The following is a 27868-nucleotide window of genomic DNA, read 5'->3' on the forward strand; positions in this document are numbered from 1 at the left end:
ACCACCAAAAGAAATCTCTATTTGCGTGAAAAAAAAAATTAAACAGATTTCATTTGGGTACAGTGTTGCATGACCGCGCAATTTTCATTTAAAGTGTGACAGTGGGGAAAACTGAACATTGGCCTGGGCAGGGGGTGAAAGTGCCCAGTGTTGTGGGTTGGTTAAAGCGGAGCTCCACCCAAAAGGGGAAGTTCTGCTTCAAGTATCCCCCCCCCCCTCCCATGCCACATTTGGTCATGTAATTATTTTTTGGAGGGGGAAGCGGGTACCTAGTTTTGCCAGGTACCTGCTCCTACTTCCGCTGCCTAGGTGACTCGAGCAGAAGTTTCCTTCTGCCCCTCCCTCCAATCTTCTGGGCACGTCACAGGTCCCAGAAGATTGCCCGACCATTGAGGATGCACTGCGCGACTTACGCATGCGCACCCAGGTTGTGAAACCATAAGCTGTCACAGCCGGGTGCTAACACTTGTAATGCCGGCGCTGAAGAGAGGGAGGGAAGCGAGGGTTCAGGCGACCACGTCACTGGATCCTGAGACAGGTGAGTGTTTAACATTTCCATTTCTTATAAAGTGATAAACTTCAATGAAAAAAATAAAACACGGACTCACCTGAGCATCATTTAGGAACAAACAAGCAAAGGCCACACGATCCCTGACTGCCATGGTGCACTCGAACTGAAAGGAGACAGATATACATGAGGGAAGACTTTGGGCAATAAAATAAAAGATTTAGGGCCATGTAACACAGGTAAGCTTGGTAAAGGGAACAACCACCAGCATTAAGATCACAAAGACTTCCCACAAGAGTCTATGGATTCGCTCCCTTGCTTTCACCGATCGAGATTCTTCAAAATTTAGTGCCAGAGAGGGAGCAAGTCCACAGAGGTAAGCAGAAGGCTCTCAACATGCATCAGAGTCACCCAACTGACACCATTTTTCCTAAGTAGCTTCCTTTCCCTTAGTGCAGTCCTCCTTCACTTACCTCATCCTTCCATTTTGCTTTTAAATGTCCTTATTTCTTCTGAGAAATCCTCACTTCCTGTTCTTCTGTCTGTAACTCCACACAGTAATGCGAGGCTTTCTCCCTGGTCTGGAGTGTCATGCTTGCCCCCTCCCTTGGACTACAGGAGAGTCAGGACACCCACTAACACACCGCTCCTTTCTCTATCTGCAATGTAGAGAGTGTCCTTACTCTCCTGTAGTCCAAGGGAGGGGCGAGCATGACACTCCACACCAGGGAGAAAGCCTCACATTACTGTGTGGAGTTACAGACAGAAGAACAGGAAGTGAGGATTTGTCAGAAGAAATAAGGACATTTAAAAGCAAAATGGAAGGATGAGGTAAGTGACGGAGGACTGCACTAAGGTAAAGGAAGCCATTTAGGAAACAAAATTGTACCTTTACAACCCCTTTAAAAACATTTTAAGTGTCTTTATAGCCAAAACCTTTTCATGGAATTTGAGAGATCCGGGCTAATTACAATCTCGGTTAAAGGCCAACTCCAACTTTTAGACCACCTTACTCCCATATTAACATGATGCCAAGCAAACCCTTACCTCCAAAATGCTGGGGTCTGCAAATATTTTGCCTTCTTTTCCCCCCCTCATAACAGGCTAGTGAAATGTTTTAATACCTTTTTATTAAAGGGGTTGTAAAGGTTCGTGTTTTTTCACCTTAATGCATTAAGATGAAAAAAAAAAAAAACACCTGGCTGTCACGGGTCCCCCATCCCCCCGTTTTACCTACCTGAGCCCATTCACCTGCTCAGCTCGTCCCCGCCATCCTCTTCTCCAGAGTCCTGGCGTTGATTGGATAGATTGAGAGCAGCACAGCCATTGGCTCACGCTGCTGTGAATCAAATCCAATGACACAGCCGTCGGAGGGTATGACAGAGTCATACACTCAGGCCCAGATTCACAGAGGAGATACGCCGTCGTATCTCCGAGTTGTGCCGTCGTATCTATGCGCCTGATTCTTAGAATCAGTTACGCATAGATTTCTATTAGATCCGACCGGCATAAGTCTCTTACGCCGTCGGATCGTAACTGCATATTTACGCTGGCCGCTAGGGGCGTGTACGCTGATTTACGCCTATAAATATGTAAATCAGCTAGATACGCGAATTCACAAACGTACGCCCGGCAGACGCAGTACAGATACGCCATTTACGTTAGGCTTTTCCCGGCGTAAAGTTACCCCTGCTATGGTGGCGTACCAATGTTAAGTATGGACGTCGTTCCCGTCGTTTGCGTAACTCGTCCGTGAATGGGGCTGGACGTAATTTACGTTCACGTCAAAACCAATACGTCCTTGCGGCGTATTTGGAGCAATGCACACTGGGATATGTCCACGGACAGCGCATGCGCCGTTCGTGAAAAACGTCAATCACGTCGGGTCATGGATATTTTACATAAAACACGCCCCCCTGTTCCAAATTTGAATTAGGCGGGCTTACGCCAGCCGATTTACGCTACGCCGCTGCAACTTACGGAGCAAGTGCTTTGAGAATACAGCACTTGCCCGTCTAAGTTGCGGAGGCGTAACGTAAATCGGATACGTTACGCCCACGCAAAGATACGCGGATGTACGAGAATCTGGCCCTCAGTGTCTATGGACGCAGAGTGTATGACACAGGAGCATGCCCACAAGGTAACTCTCTCGGGAGAGAGCTTCCCAAAGGGGGTTAGCTATTGCAGGGAGGAGCCGAGAGAGCCGCCATGGGACCCCATAAGAGGGCGATTGGGGCCACTCTGTGCAAAACAAACTGCACAGTGGAGGTAAGTATTACATATTTGTTATTACATTTTTTTATTAAAAGAGATCAGTCTGGAGGAGGTGTTCCATCTCAGGATTTAATTTGCATACAGACCACCCTAAATAATGAAAGCAAGAAAATTGTCACCAGCGCACCATGGATCTTCAGAACAAGTCCAAAGCTTTAGGCCCCTTTTACACTGACGTTCCAAACGGGTACGCCTGTCAGTTTTTCAGGCAGATCCAATCGGAACCTCCATTCTCCATGGGGCGGCAGATGTCAGCGGACAGGTCTGCTGACGCCTGCCAGGATCCGATCCACTAAAAACAGACGAATGGGGATCCGTTTCCCCATCCATCCGGCGGATCAGGTAGTCAGTTTCCATCCGACTGCCCCATACAGAACAGTGGGCAGTGTTGGTGTCTGCTTTGCATCAGCAGAGAGGACACGGACCTGTCATCCGCCTGCTTAGCGGAGAGATCCCCTGCTGAGCAGGCGGATCCGCCCGTGTAAAAAGGGGCTTTATTTAATCTATCACATTACAGTAAATGGCAAAACTTCAGAGCCTTGCAGCACCCCTTGATCAGACATGTGACATGCCTGATGGAGGGAAATGGAGGGGTCCTGGAGGGGTCCTGCGAGGGTCTGAAACAATGTGATCGCCGATGGAGATCTATGGTATGCTGGTGACATTCTCTGGTTCTATTTATGGTTTGAGCCAGTGGTCGCTTCATCACCCTCTCATATACACAAAGCCATTTCTACAGAAAAGTGTGCGTTTGGAATACTGCGTTGCACCCTAAATAATGCACACTGGTAATGCTTTGAAGAACTTAGATACAATGAATGAAAGGAATGGGCCAGGGACAGCCAGGGAGGAAAGGACTAGGTGATGTTGGCTGTCCTCCAGACAGGAAATTAGGTGGGCTCTATCTGACTTGCTGCAGTTTCTCTGTGAGAAGCTCACAATGCGTGTTGAAATCAGAGTAAAAAGAATTCTCCTCCTCCCATCCTCTGGAACTCACTACCTCAACCTGTCCGGCTATCCCCTACTCTTACTACCTTCAGGTAATCCCTGAAAACTCACCTCTTCAGGGAAGCTTATCACGTCTCCAACTAGTCTTTTACCACTTCCATCAGCTCATTCCTCACAGTTACAATCTTTTGTATCACCTGCCCCACCCTATTAGATTGTAAACTCTTCTGAGCATCTTAATCCTCTTGTATTTTAACGGTATTATAACAGTATTGTCTCCCTTATATATTGTAAAGCACTGCGTAAACTGTTGGCATTATCTAAATTCTGCATAATAATAATTAAATTGTTTCCAAAGACAGAATACAAAATTTCACGGCTGTCAAAGCTGAGATTCTCCTCCACTTCCTGACAAGTCTTTAGGGAAGGAAGTGTGGAAAATATCCCAATGAGGACATAGAGAGCCATAAACATGTTCTCCTCTCATAACAGTGATAGACGTTTCACAAGGTTCCATCGTACCAGGACGGTGTCATAGCAGCCGGGGTCGCTGGTGAGAAATGCAAACATGACCGCCAGGTACGGGTTCCTGAGCTGCACCCGAAGAGAGCTGCACATCTCGCGCCACAGCGAATTCTTCTCATCCGTGTAGCCGGACAACGCCATCGCCACCACATTCAGGTTCAGGTCACCTGTAAAAGATTAAAAGGGAAACGTTTCATTGCATTAAAGAGGAACTGCAGTCTGCTCACATTGGGCCAGATCCACATACATTTACACTTGCGCCGCGTATCAGAGATACGCTACGCCGCCGTACCTTACCTGGCGTACTTTCAAATCCACAAAGATTTCGCGCCGTAAGTTACGGCGGCGTAGTGTATTTCTGGCGGCGGATTTCAAATTGGGCGGGTTGGGGGCGGGTTTCATTTAAATGAAGCACGTCCCCGCGCCGAATGAAATGCGCATGCGTCGTCCAGAAATTTCCCGCCGTGCTTTGCGCAAAATGACGTCGCAACGACGTAATTTTCTGAACTTGAGTTACGTCCATCCCTATTCACAGGCGACTTACGCAAAAAAAAAAAATTCAAATTTCGACGCGGGAACGACGCAGGCGCAACCTACATATGCAGGCGCAACCTACGTATGCGTTCTCTTCTGCGCACGAGGGGAGGGAGACATTTTAATTTTTTTATCATTCATTTTACACTGTCCCTTTAATTTTTTTATCAGTTTTATTCCTATCACAAGAAATGTAAGACATCGATCTCTGCTTTCCAGGAATAAAAAATAAATAAATAAAATATATATATACATATATATATTATACACACACACACACACACACACACACATACATATATATTATATATATATATATATATATATATATATATATATATATATATATATATATATATATATATATATATATATATATATATATATATATATATATATATATATATATATATATATATATATATATATATATATATATATATATATATATATATATATATATATATATATATATATATATATATATACACACACACATACATACACATACACACACACACATATAAAAAAAAAGGAAGTGACACCATGCTATTGCTTCTGGCCTCCCAGGATGTGATAACCCGCCGGAAGCACCGAATCGGATTCCAGAATCTCCGATCACAGGGAAGAGGAGGAAAAGGCGCTGGCGAGGGGGCGAGGGGCAGAAACATCCCCTCCCGCTGCCTCTAAAGCCATCCAGCGGCAAATCAGCCACTAGGATGGCTTTTACAAAAAAGGGAATTGCCTGCTGAAAAAAATTTAATAATAATATACCATGATGATGCATGTAGCTGCAAGACTTCCTTCGTTCTATGGACGTCCTACAGTCAGGAAGTGGTTAAACTTTTTTTTTTTTATTCAACAACAGAGTTATTACATGACTAAGAACTCCCAGAGCACTATAGGCTATCCAAAGAGACAGTACAGTGCAGGAGTTCAAGGAAGCTTTACACAAGGACAGCAGTCACTGGTCCCAACAGGTACTTACAGGACATGAAAAGCAGAAAGTAAGTAGCTTCACCTACCCTTCCCTGAGGTTGCCCCTTTATTCAGTATCTGTATGGCACGTCGGATGTCCAGGTTGAACAAGGCAATAGCAGCTGCTCTCTCCCATTCTTCTTCCTGTTCTAAAGATGTCAGGAAAGGACCAATGTTTGAGTCGGCACCCTTCTTCCTCCAGCCGCACAGCTGCAGAGCCAGGCCGCGTTCCTCGCTGACGTAATGTATGATGTCCGCTTGGCGATCAGAGCCACTCCAACTGCTCCTGACGCTCTCCGCTGTTCCTTTACAGGAAGGACATACAACAATGCTTTGACTTTATAAATAAGTTACGATTTTTAAAAACCCTGTTACCCTACTTATAGAGCAGTGAATGAGACTTTCAAACATTCTTCGTTGGAGAATCTTCCAGGCCCATGTGTTGAAATGAGAATGACTGAATCTTTACCAGAGAAGGTTTGGTGAAAGTCACATCCATGGCTTTATGAATAATTTGTAATCATTTGTAATGATATACATCTGGTCTGGATGAGAGAAAATTCTGGACAGCCGCACTCCAAAAATTGGCCTTTATTCGTAGAAAAATATATCAAATATACATGTCACAGCAGAACAGAAGAGCTGACGCATTTCACACTTTCAACAGTGCTTAATCATAGCTATGATTAAGCACTGTTGAAAGTGTGAAACGCGTCAGCTCTTCTGTCCTGTGTTCTGCTGTGGCATGTATTTTTTATATATTTTTCTACGAATAAAGGCCAATTTTTGGAGTGCGGCTGTCCAGAATTTTCTCTCATCCAGACCAGAGCAGAGTGCCCTCTTTAGGGGCAAGAATAGACTTCTTACCTTTACAGCAGGGGTCCCCAACCCTCGGGCCATGGACCGGTAGTAGTCCGTGGCCTGTCAGTTACCGGACCACACTGCCTCCTGTGTCCCTTCAGCTACTGCACATGTGTAAGCTCAGTGAAGCAATCAAGGAAAGCAAGCCGAGCGCTGAGATTTCCCTGAAAGCACATAATTCTATAAATGCCAGGCAACAACAGTGTCGATCCCTGGGACCACACAGGAGGATACAGGATTTTAGGGGGGGAGACTGCGACGATCCCCGGGGACACACAGGGGGGAGGGGGGGGATTACTGCTCTCCTCTGTTCATAAACTGCATGGAAAAAGCTGCATCTGGCGACAGTGCCAAGTAACAAGCTCGGGACTCTCACGGGTTCTGTATTATGGCGAGTTAAAGGGGTTGTAAAGGTTTGTTTTTTTATTTACAAAATGGGTTCCTTTAAGCTAGTGCATTGTTGGTTCACTTACCTTTTCCTTCCATTTCCCTTCTAAATGTTTTTTTACTTTGTCCGAATTTCTCACTTCCACGTTTCTCCTCAGTAAGCTTTCCCCCATCATCCGAGCCATGTTTAGTCAGCCAGAACAGCTTACTGAGGAGGAACAGGAAGTGAGAAATTCGGACAAAGAAAACAAAGAAAAAAAAAACATTTAGAAATGGAAGGAAAAGGTAAGTGAACCAACAATGCACTGGCTTAAAGGAACCTATTTAGAAAATAAAAAACAAACCTTTACAACCCCTTTAACCTCCCTGGCGGTATGATTATTTCAGAAAAAAGGTGCTGAAAGCGGTATCATTATTTTGCAAGGAAATTTGGCGTTTTATACTGTAGGCCTGTAATTCTTAGGAATAACTCACTTAAATCTGACCAAACAAGAGTCTAGTAGACATCCCGGGTATGACATTTTTTTAAAAACAAAATTATAAATTATAATATAATAAATAATTATAAATAATTATAACAAGTAATAATATAATTATAATAAAAATTATTCAATAATGTAATCAACTCGAAAACACTGAAATTTGCTCAGCTGCAGAATTGTCGCTGTCATTACTTTTATTTTTTTATGACGAATTTCCCCACAAATCGCTATCGCACAATTCTGCAAGTGATTAGAATTTATTATCGCTGTTTTCTAGCTGCTCTAAAAACATTTTTGACATAAAGGGACACTTTTGGTTGCTATGGACAATCTACAGTTTGCAGGGAGAAAGAAGAGTTTTTATTATATAAAAGTACATGCAGGGCACTGGGCAGACCACTAGGGACAAGGGGGGTGTGCATTTTTTACATACAGTACTGTAATCTGTAAGATTACAGTATACTGTATGTAAGGTGTTTGTTTACTTTTTAGAATTTGGCGCCGTTCTCCGCTCCTGTGCGTCGTAACGTCGCAGGGAACGGAGATCAGCGGCACAGGAGGACGCTGTGTGAATAGAGTGAGGACACCGCTCGCTCACACAGCACGGTGACATCGCAGGATCCAGGGACAAGGTAAGTAACTTTGTCTGTGGCTGCAGCGAGGCGAGCCTGAGTCTGGCTCGGGGATACCGCTTTTGGTATAAAAATTTTCCCCCGAGCCAGACTCAGGAACACAGCCAGGGGGGTTAAAGGATAAGTTCACTTTGAAAAAAATAATTGCACATTTTCTATTTGCAGGTAAAAAATAAATAAATCGGGTAGCAGCTGTAGCATTGGGAACATGTTCTGCCCTAAAAACCCCAAAGATCAACTTATCCTTAAAACTATTTCATTATATTTGATAGTGTAATAATAGAAATAATGTGCTTCAATCATTAACAGCGATTCCCCAGACAACACCACCATCAACCCCAACCCCCTCCCCACTCCGCCAATCCTCCCTTCCTTCAAAATTTTCTTCCATGAAACTGGTCCCCAGTGCCAAAAAGTTTGGGGACCACCGCTTTATACGGTAATTAGAATAGGCTTTTGCCCATACTTCCACTTTAAACGCTTAATGGAAAATTATTTGTAGCTGTATATTAAAGTGTTTGAACCCCCCCCCCCCCTAAAAAAAAATATACATATACCGTATTTATCGGGGTATAGTGCGCGCCGGCGTATAACGCGCACCTCAAGTTTAGAAGGGAAGTTAAAAGGAAAAAAAAAAAAAAAAAAATTACATTTTGGATGTCTTGCCTGGTGTCCATCAGCAGCTTTGCGCGGGGTCCATCCAGCATTGTCGGTGTCAGTCTGCTGTCTTGTCCGGCGTCCGTCCGTTTGAGTTTGGCGCCTCGGTTGAGCTGTGCAGAGCCGGATTTCCAGTGTTTTCGGGGCTCCTCTCGCATGGCTGCGGGCGTGGCCGAGCCTAGCACGCTCGGCTCGGTCTTTGTTGGCGGCACTCTGTGACAGCCGACAAAGACAGGATTGGCATATAACACGCACCCACGATTTTCCCCTGATTTGAAGGGGGAAAAAAGTGCGCGTTATACGCCGATAAATACGGTATATATATATATTCTGTTCCTAAAGCATGTAAAATAGCACAGTGCTTGTGCCGTGTAATTTGTCCCATTGTATGATGTGAAATACCTGGCAGATCCTGTGTCCTCCTGTCTCTGCTGACCACAATAATCATGGCTCCTGATCCATGACACCGTGGTCAGATTACGTGCCTCTGCCATCCTCTCTGCCTCACCCCCCCTCCCTTCCTGTCTGTTCCGATGCCTGTGTGAGAGAGCGATCTCCTCCAGCCCCTCCCCCCTACTGCTCTTCCCTGTCACTTGAAATACCTTTGAAAAATAAACTTGCACCCCCTCCGATTTATCAAGATCTTTACTACTAGGTGTCCATTCTTTTAAAACTCTGATCATAAATTCCTTTTCTCACAGCAGTCACGTGGCATTCCTCTGCTGGCCAGCTGATGTCAGAGGGTTATCTCAGCCCCTCCCTTTGCATTCCTTACATCAGAAAGACCTAGCAGAGGAAAGACACTGGGCCAGATTCTCAGAAGAGTTACGACACACCGTCGTATCTCTGTTTTTTGACCCGGGTATCTATGCGTATGATTCCTATAATCATTTTCGCATAGATACGCCGTAGATCCGACAGGTGTAAAACACTTACACCGTCGGATCCTAAATGCAATACAACGCTGACCGCTAGGTGGCGTTTACGTTCAGGTCTCATTTGACTATGCAAATGAGCCCGATACGCCGATTCCCGAACGAATTTGCGTCGCGTAGTCGTTTACGTCGTTTCCGTAGGCGTAAGGTTACCCCCGCGTCGGCTTTTTCCGTCGGTTATGTCGTTTTCCTAAGTCGTTCACGAATACGACTTTACGTCAATGACGCCGACGTGAGCGTCATTTTCCGTCGTGAGCTGGAGCATGCGCACTGGGCTTTTTCCCGGCCGGCGCATGCGCAGTTCGATCGACGCGGGGGCGCGCTTAATTTAAATACAAGCCGCCCCCTTTGAATTACGCGGGGATACGCCGGGCCAATTACACTACGCCGCCGCAAACTACGGAGCAAGTGCTTGAAGAATACGGCACTTGCTCCAGTAAGTTGCGGCGGCATAGTGTAAATGGCTTACGCTACGCCGCCGCAGAATGTACAAGAATCTGGCCCAATGACAACAAGTTATTACTATAAAAAAAAAAAGGGGGGGGATAAGGTTGGGACTTTACATGATGCATGTGATAGAACTACCACAGGCCTCCATCCCTGTAAATGGATAGAAGGGGGGGGGGGGGGGGATTTTAATATTAAAAAAAAAAAAAAACACACACTCACAACAGACACTATGGGGGTTATTTACGAAAGGAAAATCCACTCTGCACTACAAGTTCAAAGTGCACTTGGAAGTGCAGTCGCTGTAAATCTGAGAGGAAGATCTGAAATGAGGGGAAGCTCTGCTGATTTTATTATCCAATCATGTGCAAGCTAAAATGCTGTTTATTTTCCTTGCATGCCCCCCTCGGATCTACAGCGACTGCACTTCCAAGTGCTCTTGTAGTGCAAAGTGGCTTTGCCTTTCGTAAAATAACCCCCATAGTGCTACTGCTCTTGATAAAACAGAGGGGATGGCAGTGTTTTATCATCCTGATTTTACAACCACTATAAGAGCACACATAAATCTATTGAAGATTTTGCAATCACCATCCCCTTTTGGAAACCCATAACAGATACAGTATGTATATATATATATATATATATATATATATATACACACACACACACACACACAAATTTAGTTTTATCCTCTTACCAACTGATGACTTCACAATGGTTTTAATACCAGCGAAGACCAATGATCCTTTGTTGCATGAAGATTTCTGATCTATGTCTTCTGCATACTGCTTCATAAGTAATCATATATATAGGAAAAAAAACACAGGTGCCAAATAAATGCAATTCATTCAGTACATCTCATTAATACTGGAATGTTTCTCCAAGTCACGTCCTTTTAAAATGCTGCAAGTATAGAAAACACCCGACCGGCCAGAGATTCAGGGAGCCGACATCACGCTGCCTCTGGTGTAGAGGTCGACCGATATGGGTTTTTTCTCTGGCCGATGCTTAGAAATCGGGGCGGCCGATATACGATGCCGATTTTTTATTTTTTTTTGGCAGGTGGCACTGGCTTGTGGCACTGACACTGGAAGATGGCACTAGCAGAAGGCACTGATTGGCAGCTGCCACTTATTGGCACTGGCAGGTTGCACTGGATGGCACTAAAAGATGGTACTAGCAGATGGCACTGATTGGCTGGTGGCACTTATTGGCACTGGCAGGTGGCACTAATTGACACTGGCAGGTGGCACTAATTAGCATATGGAACTGGTTGACACTGGCAGATGGCACTGGCAGGTGGCACTAACAGGTGACACTGGTTGGCACTGACTGGCAGGTGGCACTGGATGGCAATAGCACTGGCAGATGGCACTGGCAGGTGGCACCGATGGCTTTAGTTGGCACAGGTAGGTGGCACTGAATGGAAGGTGGCACTAATTGGCACTGGACGGTGGCACTGGTATTGGCAATGGCACTGAATTGCAGGTGGCACTAATTGGCACTGGCAGGTTGCACTGCAAAAAAATTGTGTCGGCCCCCCTCAGTACAGACCCCCTCTCCCTCCAGTATAGACACCCCCCCTGCAGTACAGACACCCCTCCTCCCTCAGTACAGACACCAGAGAGCGGTGTGTGTGTCCCACGAGCGTGGGCCCCTCCTCCTCTGTGGGTGTAAACAGAGAGGAGGGCCGCCGCGCTGGGTGTACCAAGATGGCCGCGGCTCCAAGGCTAGGCCGAAGCCGCGGCCTTTCCTGATGCAACTGATGCAATCCGCGGATCACAGTGTGCCAATCCGAAGGGGGGTGACCCCTTCGGATAATGGATCAACGGTGATCCGTGGCACCACTAGCAGCCATGTTAAATATCGCCCTAATTTGGATAAAAAATCGGCCGATACCGATTTCTCCAAAACGGACAAATATCGTCCGATATATCGGCCTGCCGATATATCGGTCGACCTCTACTCTGGTGCACCGAAATCCCAAACACTGCTGTCAGTGACCTTATGTATTGTACAGAAAACCTACCACTATGTTACAGAGATTGGAGTGGTGGTGGTGGGGGGTGAAGCGCATTCTACAGTCCAAATCAGAAGGGAGTAGCCTAGGGTGACAACACTGCTCTTTCATTAGATACAGCAAGGTAAGGGAGTGTTTTCACTCTAGAACAGGAAGCGTGTTACTGGTGTGATCACCAGGTGAAAACAAAAGAAGAAAAAAAAAAAAAAAAGCCTGAGAATAAAATAAATGCACTGTCACAGTGATCACATACTCGGAAGCCAGCTAACCATCTTCACCCCGTACCAACTTTTTACACTCACCGAAGTCTTGCATTTCACACTTATTTTTACCACTAAATTGAGCTTATATCGTCACACACAGGATTTAGAAGTCCATGACACTGTTTCCAAATTGACAGAAAATCGCTGCTTTTAAAATTTAACATCAAAACAGTGTCATGGACTTCTAAATCCTGCATTTCACAAAATAAGCTCAGTTTAGTGGTAAAATTAAGTGTGAAATGCAAGACTTTGTTGGGTGTAAAAAGATGTCCGCTTGGTGACTTTAGACTGTAGGCTTTATGCGGCTGAGTGCGGGGTGTACCAAGACGGCCGTAAAAGGAACGTCACTTCCGTTACAAGTTTTGATGTGTCACCTAATCTGGCAGAACACCTGCCTCCCTGAGCTATGGGCAGATGGATTCCAGAAAGTAAATGCTACATGAATCATCTGCCCTTACTCAAGCTGGCCACAACCAGAAATATAAGGGGGAGGGGTAGAGCTGCACGATTCTGGCCAAAATGAGAATCACGATTTTTTAGAACAAGGATCACGATTCTCTCACAATTCTCACGGCTTAAAATCTTTCACATTATACAAAAAAAAAAAAATTGGGCTAACTTTACTGGTTAGATTTTTTTTTTTTTTTTATTATTAATTTAACCCCTTTAATCCCGGGCTTTTATACCCACCTCCATACCGGGCCTATTCTGGCACTTCTCTCCTACATGTACAAATCATCATTATTTCGCTAGAAAATTACTCAGAACCCCCAAACATTATATATTTTTTTTTAGCAGACAACCTAGGAAATAAAATGGCGTTCATTGCAACTTTTATCTTGCAAGGTATTTGCGCAATAATTTTTCAAACGCCTTTTTTTGGGGGGGAAAAAAATGGTTTCATTAATTAAAAAATAACAAAAACAGTAAAGTTAGCCCAATTTTTTTGTAAAATATGAAAGATGATGTTACGCCGAGTTAGAGGAGGTCTAGTGCTAGAATTGTTGCTGGCACTCTAACGCACGCGACAATACCTCACATGTGTGGTTTGAACAACATTTACATACGTGGGCGGGACTTACGTGTGCGTTCGCTTCTGAGCGCAAGCTACCGGGGACAGGGGTGTTTAATTTTTTTTTGTTATTTTACTTTATTTATTTTTTACACTTTTTTTACGATCACTTTTATTCCTATTACAAGGAATGTAAACATCCCTTGTAATCGGAATAGTGTGCGACAGGTCCTCTTTACGGAGAGATGCGGGGTCAATAAGACTGGAAAGCATGAGGTCGTTAAAAAAAAAATTCACAGATCTCATGCTTACTAGCCGCAATTGTGGCTTTGTTTACATTCCGGTAACCGGGCGTGACGTCATCACATCGCGCCCAGGCCTTCGGCGGTCATAGAGATGACTGGTGACCATCTGGTCACCAGTCATCTCTATGTTTCCTATCCGGTGCTGGCCGATTCTTTCTCCAGCCCCCGATGGCACGGGAGAGCCCGGAGAAGCACCGGATGGCGGCAGGAGGGGGGATGTCCCCTCCCGCCACCTATAAGAACGATCAATGCCGCTATGATCATTCTTATGTTGCGCAGGATCGCCGCCGGAAGAAAATTATATCTGAATGATGCCTCTAGGTGCACCCATCATTCAGATATCACCTATGGAAACGAATATAATTTGTTCCGCATTGACTTTAATGGCATGAAATACCGGGGGGTGCCAGAGAGCCTCAGAAACGGTCAGAAAGGCCCGAGGACAGTTCGGCTGACCTCAGCAAACCTCGTAAAGACTTCATCCACGAGCCTTTCCGAGGTCAGCCGAACTGTCCTCGGGCCTTTCCGAACAGCGATGATCGGCTGTGGTCGGCTCTGACGCCCCCCCCACCTCAGGCCAAAAATGGTATTGTACACTGCTTTGGCTCGAGTTAGGATTTTTAGAAAAACCGTGCTTGTATTGCGAGACGCTCGTTAACCGCTTTACTCGCAATGCGAGGCTCCACTGTAAAGCATGGTGACATGGATGGATGGGGGAGTTTGCTTTGCATATTAAAAATGAATTAAATAACACTTTTTGGTTTGTGGTGCTCAGATACAGTTTCCTGTTATTGAGGAGTTGCCACTAGCAACAGAATCGATAGTGCAACATGGCTCATGAAATCAAATATTTGATTAGCAATCCCTTCAAACAAAACAGTAGAAGGATATAGTGCAAAGTGTACCAAAGAGATTTTAGCTGAGGGTCTTCATGTCCCGCCAGTAAGTGATTTCTCCAGACTTGCTCCGTGTCCAGTCCGTACCGCGACAAAGCTCTTAGGCGCATTTTTGTGGCTATGTCTCTATCTACAGAGCTGTCCTTCCCTTCCTCTGTACATTCGTATAGCTGCCTACTGCAGGCCCACATTAAAGAGGTAGTAGGACTCCAGGCCAGTGAGATCCGCTCAAAGACAGTAAAGTCAGTCATAGTCCTGTTGGGAGTGACCACCACCATGCGGTTCTGACTGGTTGGGTGCCAGGCAAACGAAGCGATGTAGTTATCGCAAGGCTGTACGCTCCTTTCTATAATGGTGGGTTCGGTTTCGTCACCGATAGGCGTGGGCGTGTGCTGCATGTCGTACAGTCTGATCACATTACTATCCCGGGTTAACGTGGCAAGCAAGCCCGTCCTTGTCGGACACCAGGCCACCTTGCTTAGCGGCTTCGGTTGTTCGGTAAGAGTCAACACTGGCTTTTCAAACTTTCTAAGGTCCCAGATGGCCACTTGGCCCTCAAAGAAGGACGCCACCCGGTCATGGAAATGTGGGTCTACCGTCACCCCCTGGACGGCTTTGGTGTTGACAAATATTTTCTGGTTTGTGTTTCGGAGGTCAAAAATGGCCAAGTTGCGATGCATGCCGGCCAGAAGGAGCTTCTGTTCTCTTGGAAGCCAACAAAGGGAGAGGCATGCGTCGTTCTGTCCAAGTTCGTACAGCGGCTTTGTCACCACTAAACACGATTCGCCGTCGGTGGAGGAAAGACGGACTTTCTCCATAGGGACGGCAATGTCAGGCGTGTATTTGCTGCTTATATCCCAAATCAAGACGGAGAAGTCAGCTCGGTGTTTGTCCAAACCGGCAGCCAGCCAGTTACTGTCCACGGGATTCCAAGCCAAAGTATTACATTGCCGGGCATGTTTAGGGACAAACTCTTTCCCGATCAGCTCCTTACACTTAGAATTGTGGTCTTGGCCTAGACTGGTGAGGACAACTCTGCCGTTGGCTTGACCGACTGCCAGAAGGCATTCTGGGTCATATTTTGGGTACCAGGCCACACATTTCATGTATGGGGTGTCAGAGTTGATGGCCAGCAGGGTTGCCGTGGTTTCTTCGGACAGTCTCAAGGATCCGGCTTTGAGTTCGGAGCTGGTGCTGGCTGCCGACTCGACGTGGTAGAGGCTGAGCTCAGAATCGCAGACCACAAACCTGTCCACGTGGTGGGGAGCCCACAGGATGTCCGGTTTGGACCCGCTCATTCTTGCAGCTCACGGAACACTGGAAAGATAAACATACAGATGTGTGATTAATCCTGGGAGGTGAGAAGAAGAGAAGAAGTTTTTACAGAAGTAGAAGCATTTGGGAGAATAGGAATCTGTATACAGGTCTGATCCCTATTCTGGCCGTTAGTACTCACTAGCAGTTGTAGGTTGGGTGGTTCCCAACTTATAGCACTTTATGAAGCGTACTGTGTTATTCAGGCGGACAAAATACAAGGACCACGCAATGTGATTTATTTTATTTTTTGGAAGGAAGGGAGGGGGTAGGGTTAGAGGGGGGATTGGGAGGGAGGGGGTAGGGTAAGAGGGGGAATTGGAAGGCAGTAGGATGGGTTAGAGGGGAGGAATGGAAGGGAGATGGTATGCAAGAGGAGGGATTGGAAGGGAGGGGGTAGGGTAAGAGGGGGAATTGGAAGGCAGTAGGATGGGTTAGAGGGGAGGAATGGAAGGGAGATGGTATGCAAGAGGAGGGATTGGAAGGGAGGGGGTAGGGTTGGAGAGTAGGAATGGAAGGGAGGGGGTATGTTAGAGGGGGGGGGATTGGAAGGGAGTGGGTAGGGTTAGTGGGGAGTAAGGATGAGCTCCGGCGTGTTCGCAAAGAACACGTGCAGAGCCCGAAAGGAAGTTGGCACCCGCGCTGCGCTAATCACAGCCAGGCAGACATTGTCCGATGCTCGGCTGCAGAGATCGGGAAATGTCTGCCTGGCTGTGATTAGTGCAGTAGAAAGTAGAAGGGAGAGGGCTGGGTCAGAGGAAGGGGGGGGGATTTGAAGGGGGGGGGGGACGGGTCAGAGGAGGGGGGAGATTTAAAGGGAGAGGGACGGGTCAGAGGAGGGGGGAGATTTGAAGGGAGAGGGACGGGTCAGAGGAGGGAGAAGATTTGAAGGGAGAGGGACGGGTCAGAGGAGGGGGGAGATTTGAAGGGAGAGGGACGGGTCAGAGGAGGGGGAGATTTGAAGGGAGAGGGACGGGTCAGAGGAGGGGGGAGATTTGAAGGGAGAGGGACGGCTCAGAGGAGGGGGGAGATTTGAAGGGAGAGGGACGGCTCAGAGGAGGGGGGAGATTTGAAGGGAGAGGGACGGGTCAGAGGAGGGGGGAGATTTGAAGGGAGAGGGACGGCTCAGAGGAGGGGGGAGATTTGAAGGGAGAGGGACGGCTCAGAGGAGGGGGGAGATTTTAAGGGAGGGGAACGGGTCAGAGGAGGGGGGGGTTTGAAGGGGGGGGGGACGGTTCAGAGGAGGGGGGGGGGGGACGGTTCAGAGGAGGGGGGGATTTGAAGGGAGGGGAACGGGTCAGAGGAGGGGGGGGATTTGAAGGGAGGGGAACGGGTCAGAGGAGGGGGGGAGATTTGAAGGGAGAGGGACGGGCCAGAGGAGGGGGGGGATTGGAAGGGAGGGGGATGGGTCAGAGGAGGGGGAAGATTTGAAGGGAGAGGGACGGGTCAGAGGAGGGGGAGAGATTTGAAGGGAGGGGAACGGGTCAGAGGAGGGGGGGATTGGAAGGGAGAGGGACGGGTCAGAGGAGGGGGAAGATTTGAAGGGAGAGGGACGGGTCAGAGGAGGGGGGGAGATTTGAAGGGAGAGGGACGGGTCAGAGGAGGGGGGGAGATTTGAAGGGAGAGGGACGGGTCAGAGGAGGGGGAGATTTGAAGGGAGAGGGACGGGTCAGAGGAGGGGGGAGATTTGAAGGGAGAGGGACGGCTCAGAGGAGGGGGGAGATTTGAAGGGAGAGGGACGGCTCAGAGGAGGGGGGAGATTTGAAGGGAGAGGGACGGCTCAGAGGAGGGGGGAGATTTTAAGGGAGGGGAACGGGTCAGAGGAGGGGGGGGTTTGAAGGGGGGGGGGGACGGTTCAGAGGAGGGGGGGGGCGACGGTTCAGAGGAGGGGGGGATTTGAAGGGAGGGGAACGGGTCAGAGGAGGGGGGGGATTTGAAGGGAGGGGAACGGGTCAGAGGAGGGGGGGATTTGAAGGGAGGGGAACGGGTCAGAGGAGGGGGGAGATTTGAAGGGAGGGGGACAGGTCAGAGGAGGGGGGAGATTTGAAGGGAGGGGGACGGGTCAGAGGAGGGGGGAGATTTGAAGGGAGGGGGACGGGTCAGAGGAGGGGGGAGATTTGAAGGGAGGGGGACGGGTCAGAGGAGGGGGGAGATTTGAAGGGAGGGGGATGGGTCAGAGGAGGGGGGAGATTTGAAGGGAGGGGGATGGGTCAGAGGAGGGGGGAGATTTGAAGGGAGGGGGACGGGTCAGAGGAGGGGGGAGATTTGAAGGGAGGGGGACGGGTCAGAGGAGGCGGGATTTGAAAGGAGGGGGATGGTTTAGAGGAGGCGGGATTTGAAGGGAGGGGGACGAGTCAGAGGAGGTGGGATTTGAAGGGAGCGGGACGGGTTAGAACAGGGGTGATTTGAAGGGAGCGGGACGGGTCAGATGAGGAGGGATTTGAAGGGAGCGGGACGTGTTAGAACAGGGGTGATTTGAAGGGAGGGGGACGGGTTAAAACAGGGGTGATTTGAAGGGAGGGGAGATTTGAAGGGAGAGGGACGGGTCAGAAGAGGGGGGATTTGAAGGGAAGGGGACAGGCCAGAAAAGGGGGGATTTGTAGGGAAGGGGACGGGCCAGAGGGGGGGATTTGAAGGGAGGGGTAGGGGGGATTTGAAAGCAGAAGGTAGGGATTTGAAGGGAGAAGGATGGGTCAGAGAAGGGGGAATTTGAAGAGAGGGTAATGGGTCAGAGGAGGGGGGTATGGGGGGGGGGGTTCGAACATAGGGGACGGGTCAGAGGAGAGAGGATTTTAAGGGTGGGGTCAGGGGGGGGGGGGTTCTATAGGGAGGGGGACGTGTCAAAAGGAAAATTTAAATGGAGGGAGGATGAGTTAGCGGGATTGGAAGGGAGGGGGACTGGTCAGAGGGTGATCTAAAGGGAGGGGGACGTGTCGGATTTTGAAGGGAGAGGGGTTTTCAATTATAGGGGGCGAGGAAGGTTAGAGGGGGGATTTGAAATGAGGGGCTGTAGGGATGTTTAGGAGAGAGGGGGGTCCATATTTTTTTCTGGAGCAAATCTTTAATATATTGTGCCCCCCCCCCCCCCTCTTTATAACATAACAGCAGCTTTATGAAATCGTCCTGTCCATACTTACATCTCGGGGGGTTTCTGTCTATAGTGCTACCTCCTCACCTCTCCCCGGACACTTCTTACCTTGTGTGTGTGAATCCCCCCCCCCCGGACACACAATGTTCTCTTCCTGGATCACACTTCCATAGGACAGACAGACTTGTGGGAGGAACCATTGTGTTGGGGGGGGGGAGATATATTTGAAGTGGTGGGGGAGCAGTGAAGTGGAGGAGGGGAAGGTAGAGACTTTTGTTTACAATGAGCCTGTAGTGTCCGGGTGTGAGAGTTCCCCCCACTATACACACACAGCCAGTTATATGGGGCTCCGTGTACTTCACACACCCAGAGCCCGGCACATAGGAGAAGAACACTGCGCTCCGCACACTTCTCCCCGCCCTCCCATTACCTGTCAGTGAATCGGCAGATAACAGAGCGGGACCCCCCGCCAAATGTCAGATCCGCGTACCCATATATCACCTGACCTGTGATCCGGAACTACGTCACCACGCCGGCAGCGTCAGGTCGGACGGTGTACGGAAATGGGTGTATAGGGCGTGAGCCAGGTTGCTGGGGGAGTGGTCACCATCGGACTCCGCCCAGCTCCTCCTCTCAGGCTCTGCTGTGCTGCTCCCATCTATATAGAGACAGAACAAGTACAGAGACAAATGCCAGTGGCAATGGAAAATTCTCCACCACTTACTGAGGGTTCATTCACACTTCCATAAGCCCTTCCCTCTGAAAAGTGATTTACAGTGGATTGCTTTTCAGAGGGCAACTAGAAGGTGTTATGTTGCCCCCTTAATGCCCATTTTAACCCCGAAATGCAATTTATTTAAATTTCTTATTTCTGACAACCAGCAATTTATAATGGAGCTAATTTGCTGCAACTACAAGCCACGTGATTGGCTCATAGCTCCCAACTGTCCCTGATTTGGAGCAATGCCCCTCTTTCCTCCTAATTTGCCCCTCATTTTGGTCTGATCTATATAGTTGTATATAAAATGCACTATTTATCATTCAAAAATTGCTAATCCCTTCATCCAATTTCTAAATTGCTGCATTTGTAAATTTCATAAGCCAATATAAAGAATAGAAATGGAAAGAAAAAGCAACTTGTGAGTTTAACCGCTTAAGGACCGCCTCCTGCACATATACGTCGGCAGAATGGCACAGCTGGGCACATGCATGTACAGGTACGTCCTCTTTTAAGTGCCCAGCCGTGGGTCACGGGCGCGCGCCCGCAACCCGGTCCGAAGCTCCGTGACCGCGGGACCCGCGGACCCGATCGCCGCTGGAGTCCAGTGATCGGTCCCCGGAGCTTAAGAACGGGAAGAGCTGTGTGTAAACACAGCTTCCCCGTTCTTCACTGTGGCGCCGTCATTGATCGTGTCATCCCTTTTAAACACACAATCAATGACGTCACATCTACAGCCACACCCCCTACAGTTATAAACACATATGAGGTCACACACAACCCCTTCAGCGCCCCCTGTGTTTAACTCCCAAACTGCAATTGTCATTTTCACAATAAACAATGCATTTGTAATGCATTTTTTGCTGTGAAAATGACAATGGTCCCAAAAATGTGTCAAAATTGTCAGAAGTGTCCGCCATAATGTCGCAGTCACGAAAAAAATCGCTGATCGCCGCCATTAGTATTAAAAAAAAAAAATGAATAAAAATGCAATAAAACTATCCCCTATTTTGTAAACGCTATAAATTTTGCGCAAACCAATCGATAAACGCTTATTGCGATTTTTTTTTTACCAAAAATAGGTAGAAGAATACGTATCGGCCTAAACTGAGGAATTTTTTTTTTATATATATATATTTTTGGGGGATATTTTTTATAGCAAAAAGTAAAAAAAAGGTATATTGCATTTTTTTCAAAATTGTCGCTCTATTTTTGTTTATAGCGCAAAAACTAAAAACCAAATACCAAATACCACCAAAAGAAGCTCTATTTGTGGGGAAAAAAGGGCGCCAATTTTGTTTGGGAGCCACTTTGCACGACCGCGCAATTGTCAGTTAAAGTGACGCAGTGCCGAATCGCAAAAACTGGCCAGGTCCTTTAGCTGCCTAAAGGTCCGGGTCTTAGGTGGTTAACTTAAAAAAAAAAAAAAAAGGTTCCTGCACCACTTTGGTGCGACTTCAGCCTATTCAATATCAATGAAGTGGGGGTTAACAAACGCTTTCATCCTAGCAACCAATGACTTGCTTCACAAGAGAAGAGAATTTCCTCTGTCCAGCTCTTTTCCAACTCTACTAAGCCTAATGGCGCGTACAGACGATTGGAAATTCCGACAACAAAAACTTGGATTTTTTTTTCGACGGATGTTGGCTTAAACTTGTCTTGCATACACACGGTCGCACAAATGTTGTCAGAAATTCCGAACGCCAAGAACGCGGTGACGTACAACGGCACTATTAAAGGGAAGTTCAATACCAGTCGTGTTAGTAGAAGATTTGCGCTTTTCAGCCTCGTGCTTTTCAGTCCGTTACAGTGTGACGAATGTGCTATCTCCATTACGAACGCTAGTTTTACCAGACCGAGTGCTTCCGCCTCATACTTGATTCAGAGCATGCGTGGAATTTTGTGCGTCGGAATTGTCCACACACAATCGAAATTTACGAGAACGAATGTTGTTGTCGGAAAATTTGAGAACCAGCCTACACACGGTCGTAATTACCGACAAAAAGCTCCCATCGAACCATTTGTTGTTGGAAATTCCAACCGTGTGTACACGGCATTACAGTGGTAGGAGGACTCTGATGCGGACACTGATATCAGAGGAGGACTCCGATGTAAGTGCAGAATCCGATTAGGATGTAAAGTAAGGTGACCAGATTTTTAAAATGAAATCCGGGGACATATTTTTTTTTTACTAGTAATGGCAGCAATCAGCGACTCTACGCCCGTCGCCGCCCGCCTCACAACCTGTCAAGTCTCACTCTCCGGGCCCCGGCTACTACTGGATGGGGTGCGGAGGAAGATCCCTCCACCAGGGAAGGCAAGGAATTAGGCAGGCAGGTGGCTGGCCTGGACTTGAGCCAAGGCGTAAGAACAGAAGTGGAACGGAATAGGCATGCACCTGAAACTGAAGAAATATTCCCTCCGCTCCGACCAGCACATGATCATCAGAAAGAGGCACAGATAATGGAAAAAAATACCCCCCCCCCCCAAGCTATTAGAAGCGGCGAAGTGGAGGTGTGTAATTCAGAATTTCTTTTTTATTCTGCACTAATTGTCTTTGAAATTGCCCCAGCCCCTGTTCAAATCCAATCTGGGGACAAAACCAGGGACAGACTTGGTCCGGGGACAGTGTCCTCAATCCGGGGACTGTCCCCTGAAACCGGGGATGTCTTTTCACCCTAATGTAAAGGGAGATCAGTAAGGAGGATTCTGATGTAAGGAGGACTTTGATGGGGACACGGATGTAAAAAGGGACCCTGATAGGGATTCTGATCTAAAGGGGGACTTATGCAATATTCTGATAAACAACAGACGTTGGTGGTTATAGTTTTAGGGTAAATAAATGAGGCTATGCAAACTACAAAAAAGTTTTGTTTAATTTTTTCTTTTAACCACTTGCTTACTGGGCACATATACCCCCCTCCTGCCCAGGTGAAATTTCAGCTTCCGGCACTGCGTCGCTTTAACTGACAATTGCGCGGTCGTGCGACGTGGCTCCCAAACAAAATTGACGTCCTTTTTCCCCCACAAATAGAGCTTTCTTTTGGTGGTATTTGATCGCCTGTGCGGTTTTTATTTTTTGCGCTATAAACAAAAAAGAGCGACAATTTTGAAAAAAAATACAATATTTTTTACTTGTTGCTATAATAAATATGCCAATTTAAAAAAAAAACTAATTTTTTTCTCAGTTTAGGCCGATACGTATTCTTCTACATATTTTTGGTAAAAAAAAATAAAAAAAAATCGCAATAAGCGCAAAAGTTATAGCGCCTACAAAATAGGGGACAGAATTATTATTTTTTTTTTTACTAGAAATGGCGGCGATCTGCGATTTTTATTGGGACTACGACGTTATGGCGGACACATCGGACACTTTTGACACATTTTTGGCGCCATTCACATTTATACTGCGATCAGTGCTATCAATATGCACTAATTACTGTATAAATGTGACTGGCATTGAAGGGGTTAACACTAGGGGGTGAGGAAGGGGTTAAATGTATCCCTGCATTGTGTTCTAACTGTAGGTGGAGGGGGGTGACTGGGGGAGGTGACCGATCTATGTCCCTATGTACAAGGGACACAGATCGGTCTCCTCTCCAGAGACAGGACGCTGTCTCTGTGTGAGCCAGCAATGAGAGATGATCTCATATGTTTACATATGAGATCATCTCTCATTGGCCGCACACATCGCATCGCAAACAGCCACTCTGATTGGCCGTTCGCCGCGATCTGTAATTGGCTGTGTCCAAGGGACACGGCCAACACAGAGTTTCCCCGCTGCGCGCGGGGAACGCCCAAAGGGGTGGACGTCAATTGACGTCTAGTTGGATTTTCAGATCTGCGCTGTAGCCGTCATTCGGCTATAGCGCGGGTCTCAGGAAGTTAAAGAAAATTCATGTTTTTTTCCAATTTTTTTCTTGATAAAAACCCAGGAAATAAAAATAAAAATACTGTATGTGAATCCAAAGCTGTAATGATAAATACATTTGGGTATACTACAAACTCTAAAATGAATGGAGGCTAGGACAAGGGTTGTAGAGAGAAACAGGTGCAGGTCCTCTCTCCTGCCAGCAGGTGACAGTATAATGCTATTGTATAAACGTTAACATTTCTCTTTCTTATTCACAATTCAGCCGCACACCATCTGGCCTTGTGCATTATTTTACAGTTGCTCTAAAATATAATAAAAAAAGCAGCTGGAGAATGAGAATTTGGGATTACTGTGGGATCTTTCATTTATTTCAGGCTTATTGCTTTAGTGCACATTTTCTACATACAGGGCTCTGTTCTTATGAAAGCCAACTGACCTTTACTCCATTATTGCATAGCTCCCAACTGTCCCTGATTTCAAGGGACTGTCCCTGATTTGGAGCAATGTCCCTCTTTCCTCCTCATTTGTCCCTCATTTTGGTCTCATCTATATAGATGTATATAAAAAGCACTTTTTATCTTTCAAATAGTGTTTCCCAGCGCTAAACCTTTCATCCAATTTCTAAATTGCTGCATTTGTAAATTTTAAAAGCCAATATAAAGGAATAGTAGTGCTAAAAAAAAGTCCTTGTGGATTTAATTAACCTTTTTTTGTTGTTAATTCTCCTTTAACCACTTGCCTACTGTGCACATACACCCCCCTCCTGCCCAGACGAGATTTTAGCTTCCGGCACTGCGTCGCTTTAACTGACAATTGCGCGGTCGTGCGACGTGGCTCCCAAACAAAATTGGCGTCCTTTTTTCCCCACGAATAGAGCTTTCTTTTGGTGGTATTTGATCGCCTGTGCGGTTTTTATTTTTTGGGCTATAAAAAAAAAAAAAAGAGCGTCAATTTTGAAAAAAAACCCACAATATTTTTAACTTTTTGCTATTAAAAATATTTAATTTTTTAAAATTTTTTTATTTTTTTTCTTCTCAGTTTAGGCCGATACGTATTATTCTACATATTTTTGGTAAAAAAAAAAAAATCGCAATAACCTGGTTTGCGCAAAAGTTATATTGCCTACAAAATAGGGGACATGGGGCCATATTCTCAAATAATTTACGCCGGCGTATCAGCAGATACGCCGACGTAAGTCCGATCCTATGTTTAAGTGTATTCTCAAACTGAGATACACTTAAACATGCCTAAGATACGACGGCCTGCGCCGTTGTATCTTAGGCTGCAATATTTACGCTGACCACTAGGTGGCGGTCAGCGTAGAATATGCAAATGACTAGTCACGCCGATTCTCTAACGTACGCTTGCCCGCCGTAGTGTTTTAACGTCGTTTCCGTAAGCGATACGCGGCGTAAAGATAAAAATGCCCCCTAGGTGGCGTACTCAATGTTAAGTATGGCCGTCGATCCCGCGGCGAAATTTGAAAATTTAACGTCGTTTGCGTAAGTCGTCCGTGAATGGCGCTGGACGCCATTTACGTTACAGTCAAAACAAATGACGTCCGTGAGACGTCATTTAGCGCAATGCACGTCGGGTAATTTACCCGACGGAGCATGCGCATTACGATCGGCGCGGTAGCGCGCCTAATTTAAATGATCCACGCCCCCTACCAGGATCATTTGAATTAGGAGGGCTTGCGCGGGTGGACTTTACGCGACGCCGCCGTAAGTTTACAGGTAAGTGGTTTGGGAATCAGGCACTTGCCACTTAAACTTGCGGCGGCGTAACGTAAAGCACATACGTTCCGCCGCCTCAGATCTTTAAGAATATGCCCCGTAATGATTTTTTTTGTATTTTTTTTTTACTAGGAATGGCGGCGATCTGCATTTTTTTTCGGGACTGCGACATTATACCGGACACATCGGACACTTTTGACACATTTTTGGAACCATTCACATTTATACAGTGAACAGTGCTATAAATATGCATTGATTACTGTATAAATGTGACTGGCAGGGAAGGGGTTAACCACTAGGGGGCGGGGAAGGGGTTAAATGTGTATCCTGGGTGTGTTCTAACTGTGGGGGGGGGGGGGGTGACTGGGGGAGGTGACCGATCTGTGTCCCTATATACACGGGACACAGATCGGTCTCCTATCCCTGACAGGACAAGAAGCTCTGTGTTTACACCCAGAGCTCCACGTCCCTGCTCAGTTACTGGGCAATCGCGGGTACCGGGTGGCCGCCGGGCACGCGCACTGTGTTCCCAGTGACACGACGGCTAGAGGCTTTAAATGACAGGACGTATGGGGGCGCTTCTGTATAGTTACGCAAGTGCTTTTTTTTTTGTCGTTTGTGTTAGGCTTTTTCCGGCGTAAAGTTACCCCTGCTATATGAGGCGTAGCTAATGTTAAGTATGGACGTTGTTCCCGCGCCGAGTTTTGAAATTTTTACGTCGTTTGCGTAAGCCGTTCGCAAATAGGGCTTTGCATAAGTTACGTTCACGTCGATACCAATGAGGCTTTGCGGCGTAATTTCGAGCATGCGCACTGGGATTTTTTCACGAACGGCGCATGCGCCGTTCACAAAAAACTTCAAATACGCGGGTTCAAGTCAAATTTGAATAAAACACGCCCACAACATCCCTATTTAAATTAGGCGGGCTTACACCGCCACACATACGTTAGGCCGCTGTAACTAAGGGCGCAAGTTCTTTCTGCATACGCTCCCAAAGTTACGGCGGCGTAACGTTTCTGATATACGTTGCGCCGGAAGAAAGATAGAGCATTCTATCTGAATCCGGCCCCAGGACTGCACCACAGTGTAAAGTGTATGTGAATGCAAACAATTTACAAACCACACGGTGGCATTAGGCGCTGTAAACATAATACGCTCGGTGGCTTTTGCTGCTCTGCTGCCGTATATCAAACGGTGGACATTGGACAGCAAGGCGTCAGCTGCCTCTTCATGCCGTCTCTTGAAGTCGGGGGATGATATGCAATTTGACCACACTAGAACAGATCTACTGTACTTCCATGCCTAGCGTGGTCAGTTTGAAATGTACACCAAGAGGAACATGCAGGATCATCATAATAAATTGAGAATAAAAACCTCACAAGTACTGTATTTTAGGAACTATATATAAAACACAAAACATATACGGAACCCCCCCCCCCCCTGCACACGGATTTGCCCTGTATTGGCACTATATATCCACTGGAGCGCTTCTATTTTGCAGAGCAGAGTAGGGACTGGCCAGAGAGGGATTACTTTGACACAGTTGGCCAGCTTACATGTGTTGCAATGCATGGGAACTAAAAATCCCTGTTTTTGTACAAAGTTTGTTATAAATGGTATATAGCAGTGTGCAGAAGGTTCATCCAATTGTTTTTGTGTTAAAGGATAGTGTTGCTCACGAATATTCGCATTTCGAATATTCGTTACGAATATGGCATATTCGAATATTCGCGAATAACTCGAATTTCGCGGCCAAAATTCGCTATTCCGAATATTCGTATTTTTTCAATTTTTTTTTTTAAAACAGATCACATCCTATCGACGTCTAAAAGCATTGCTGGTATGATTAGAGACCCTGGGCCGAGTAGCTAAGCTGAGGCGATCCTTTTATGTTGCCGAATATTCGCAATCGCGAATATTCGATTTCCGAATATTCGCGAATACTTTCTCCGCCCTTCTTTTGCATCAGAGCCAATCAGAGTTCTCCTACCACAGTTGTCAAAATCTCGCCATCAATTTCGCATTCGCATTAGCGAAATTTCGATAAAATATCACCAATATTCGATTTCCGAATATTCGCGAATACTTTCTCCGCCCTTCTTTTGCATCAGAGCCAATCAGAGTTGTCAAAATCTCGCAATCAATTTCGCATTCGCATTAGCGAAATTTCGATTAAAATATAACCAATATTCGATTTCCGAATATTCGCGAATACTTTCTCCGCCCTTCTTTTGCATCAGAGCCAATCAGAGTTGTCAAAATCTCGCCATCAATTTCGCATTCGCATTAGCGAAATTTCGATAAAATATCACCAATATTCGATTTCCGAATATTCGCGAATACTTTCTCCGCCCTTCTTTTGCATCAGAGCCAATCAGAGTTCTCCTACCACAGTTGTCAAAATTTCGCAATCAATTTCGCATTAGCGAAATTTCGCAATTTTTTTTTTTTTTTTATAAAATATCACGAATATT

General features: G+C 46.5%; 1 protein-coding gene across 4 annotated transcripts in view; it reads right to left on the reverse strand.

Annotated features, from left to right (window-relative positions):
• Nucleotides 1–19684, reverse strand: part of MIOS (meiosis regulator for oocyte development) — a 30626-nt gene extending 10942 nt beyond the window's left edge. The window contains exons 1-6 of one of the 4 annotated variants that reach the window (XM_040352284.1): nucleotides 19573–19684; nucleotides 14660–15981; nucleotides 10866–10964; nucleotides 5815–6072; nucleotides 4253–4422; nucleotides 609–674 (exon numbers count right to left, since the gene is read on the reverse strand). In XM_040352284.1, coding sequence (XP_040208218.1) covers nucleotides 609–674; nucleotides 4253–4422; nucleotides 5815–6072; nucleotides 10866–10964; nucleotides 14660–15962 — 1896 coding nt within the window. In that variant the 5' untranslated portion in view covers nucleotides 15963–15981; nucleotides 19573–19684. Of the gene's footprint in view, nucleotides 1–608; nucleotides 675–4252; nucleotides 4423–5814; nucleotides 6073–10865; nucleotides 10965–14659; nucleotides 15982–19115; nucleotides 19202–19496 lie in introns of those variants that run through there. The other 3 variants (XM_040352282.1, XM_040352281.1, XM_040352283.1) reach the window with 3 other exon arrangements.
• Nucleotides 19685–27868: the final 8184 nt, after the last annotated feature.

Source organism: Rana temporaria, chromosome 5, assembly GCF_905171775.1.
Source record: "Rana temporaria chromosome 5, aRanTem1.1, whole genome shotgun sequence".
Lineage (NCBI taxonomy): Eukaryota > Metazoa > Chordata > Amphibia > Anura > Ranidae > Rana > Rana temporaria.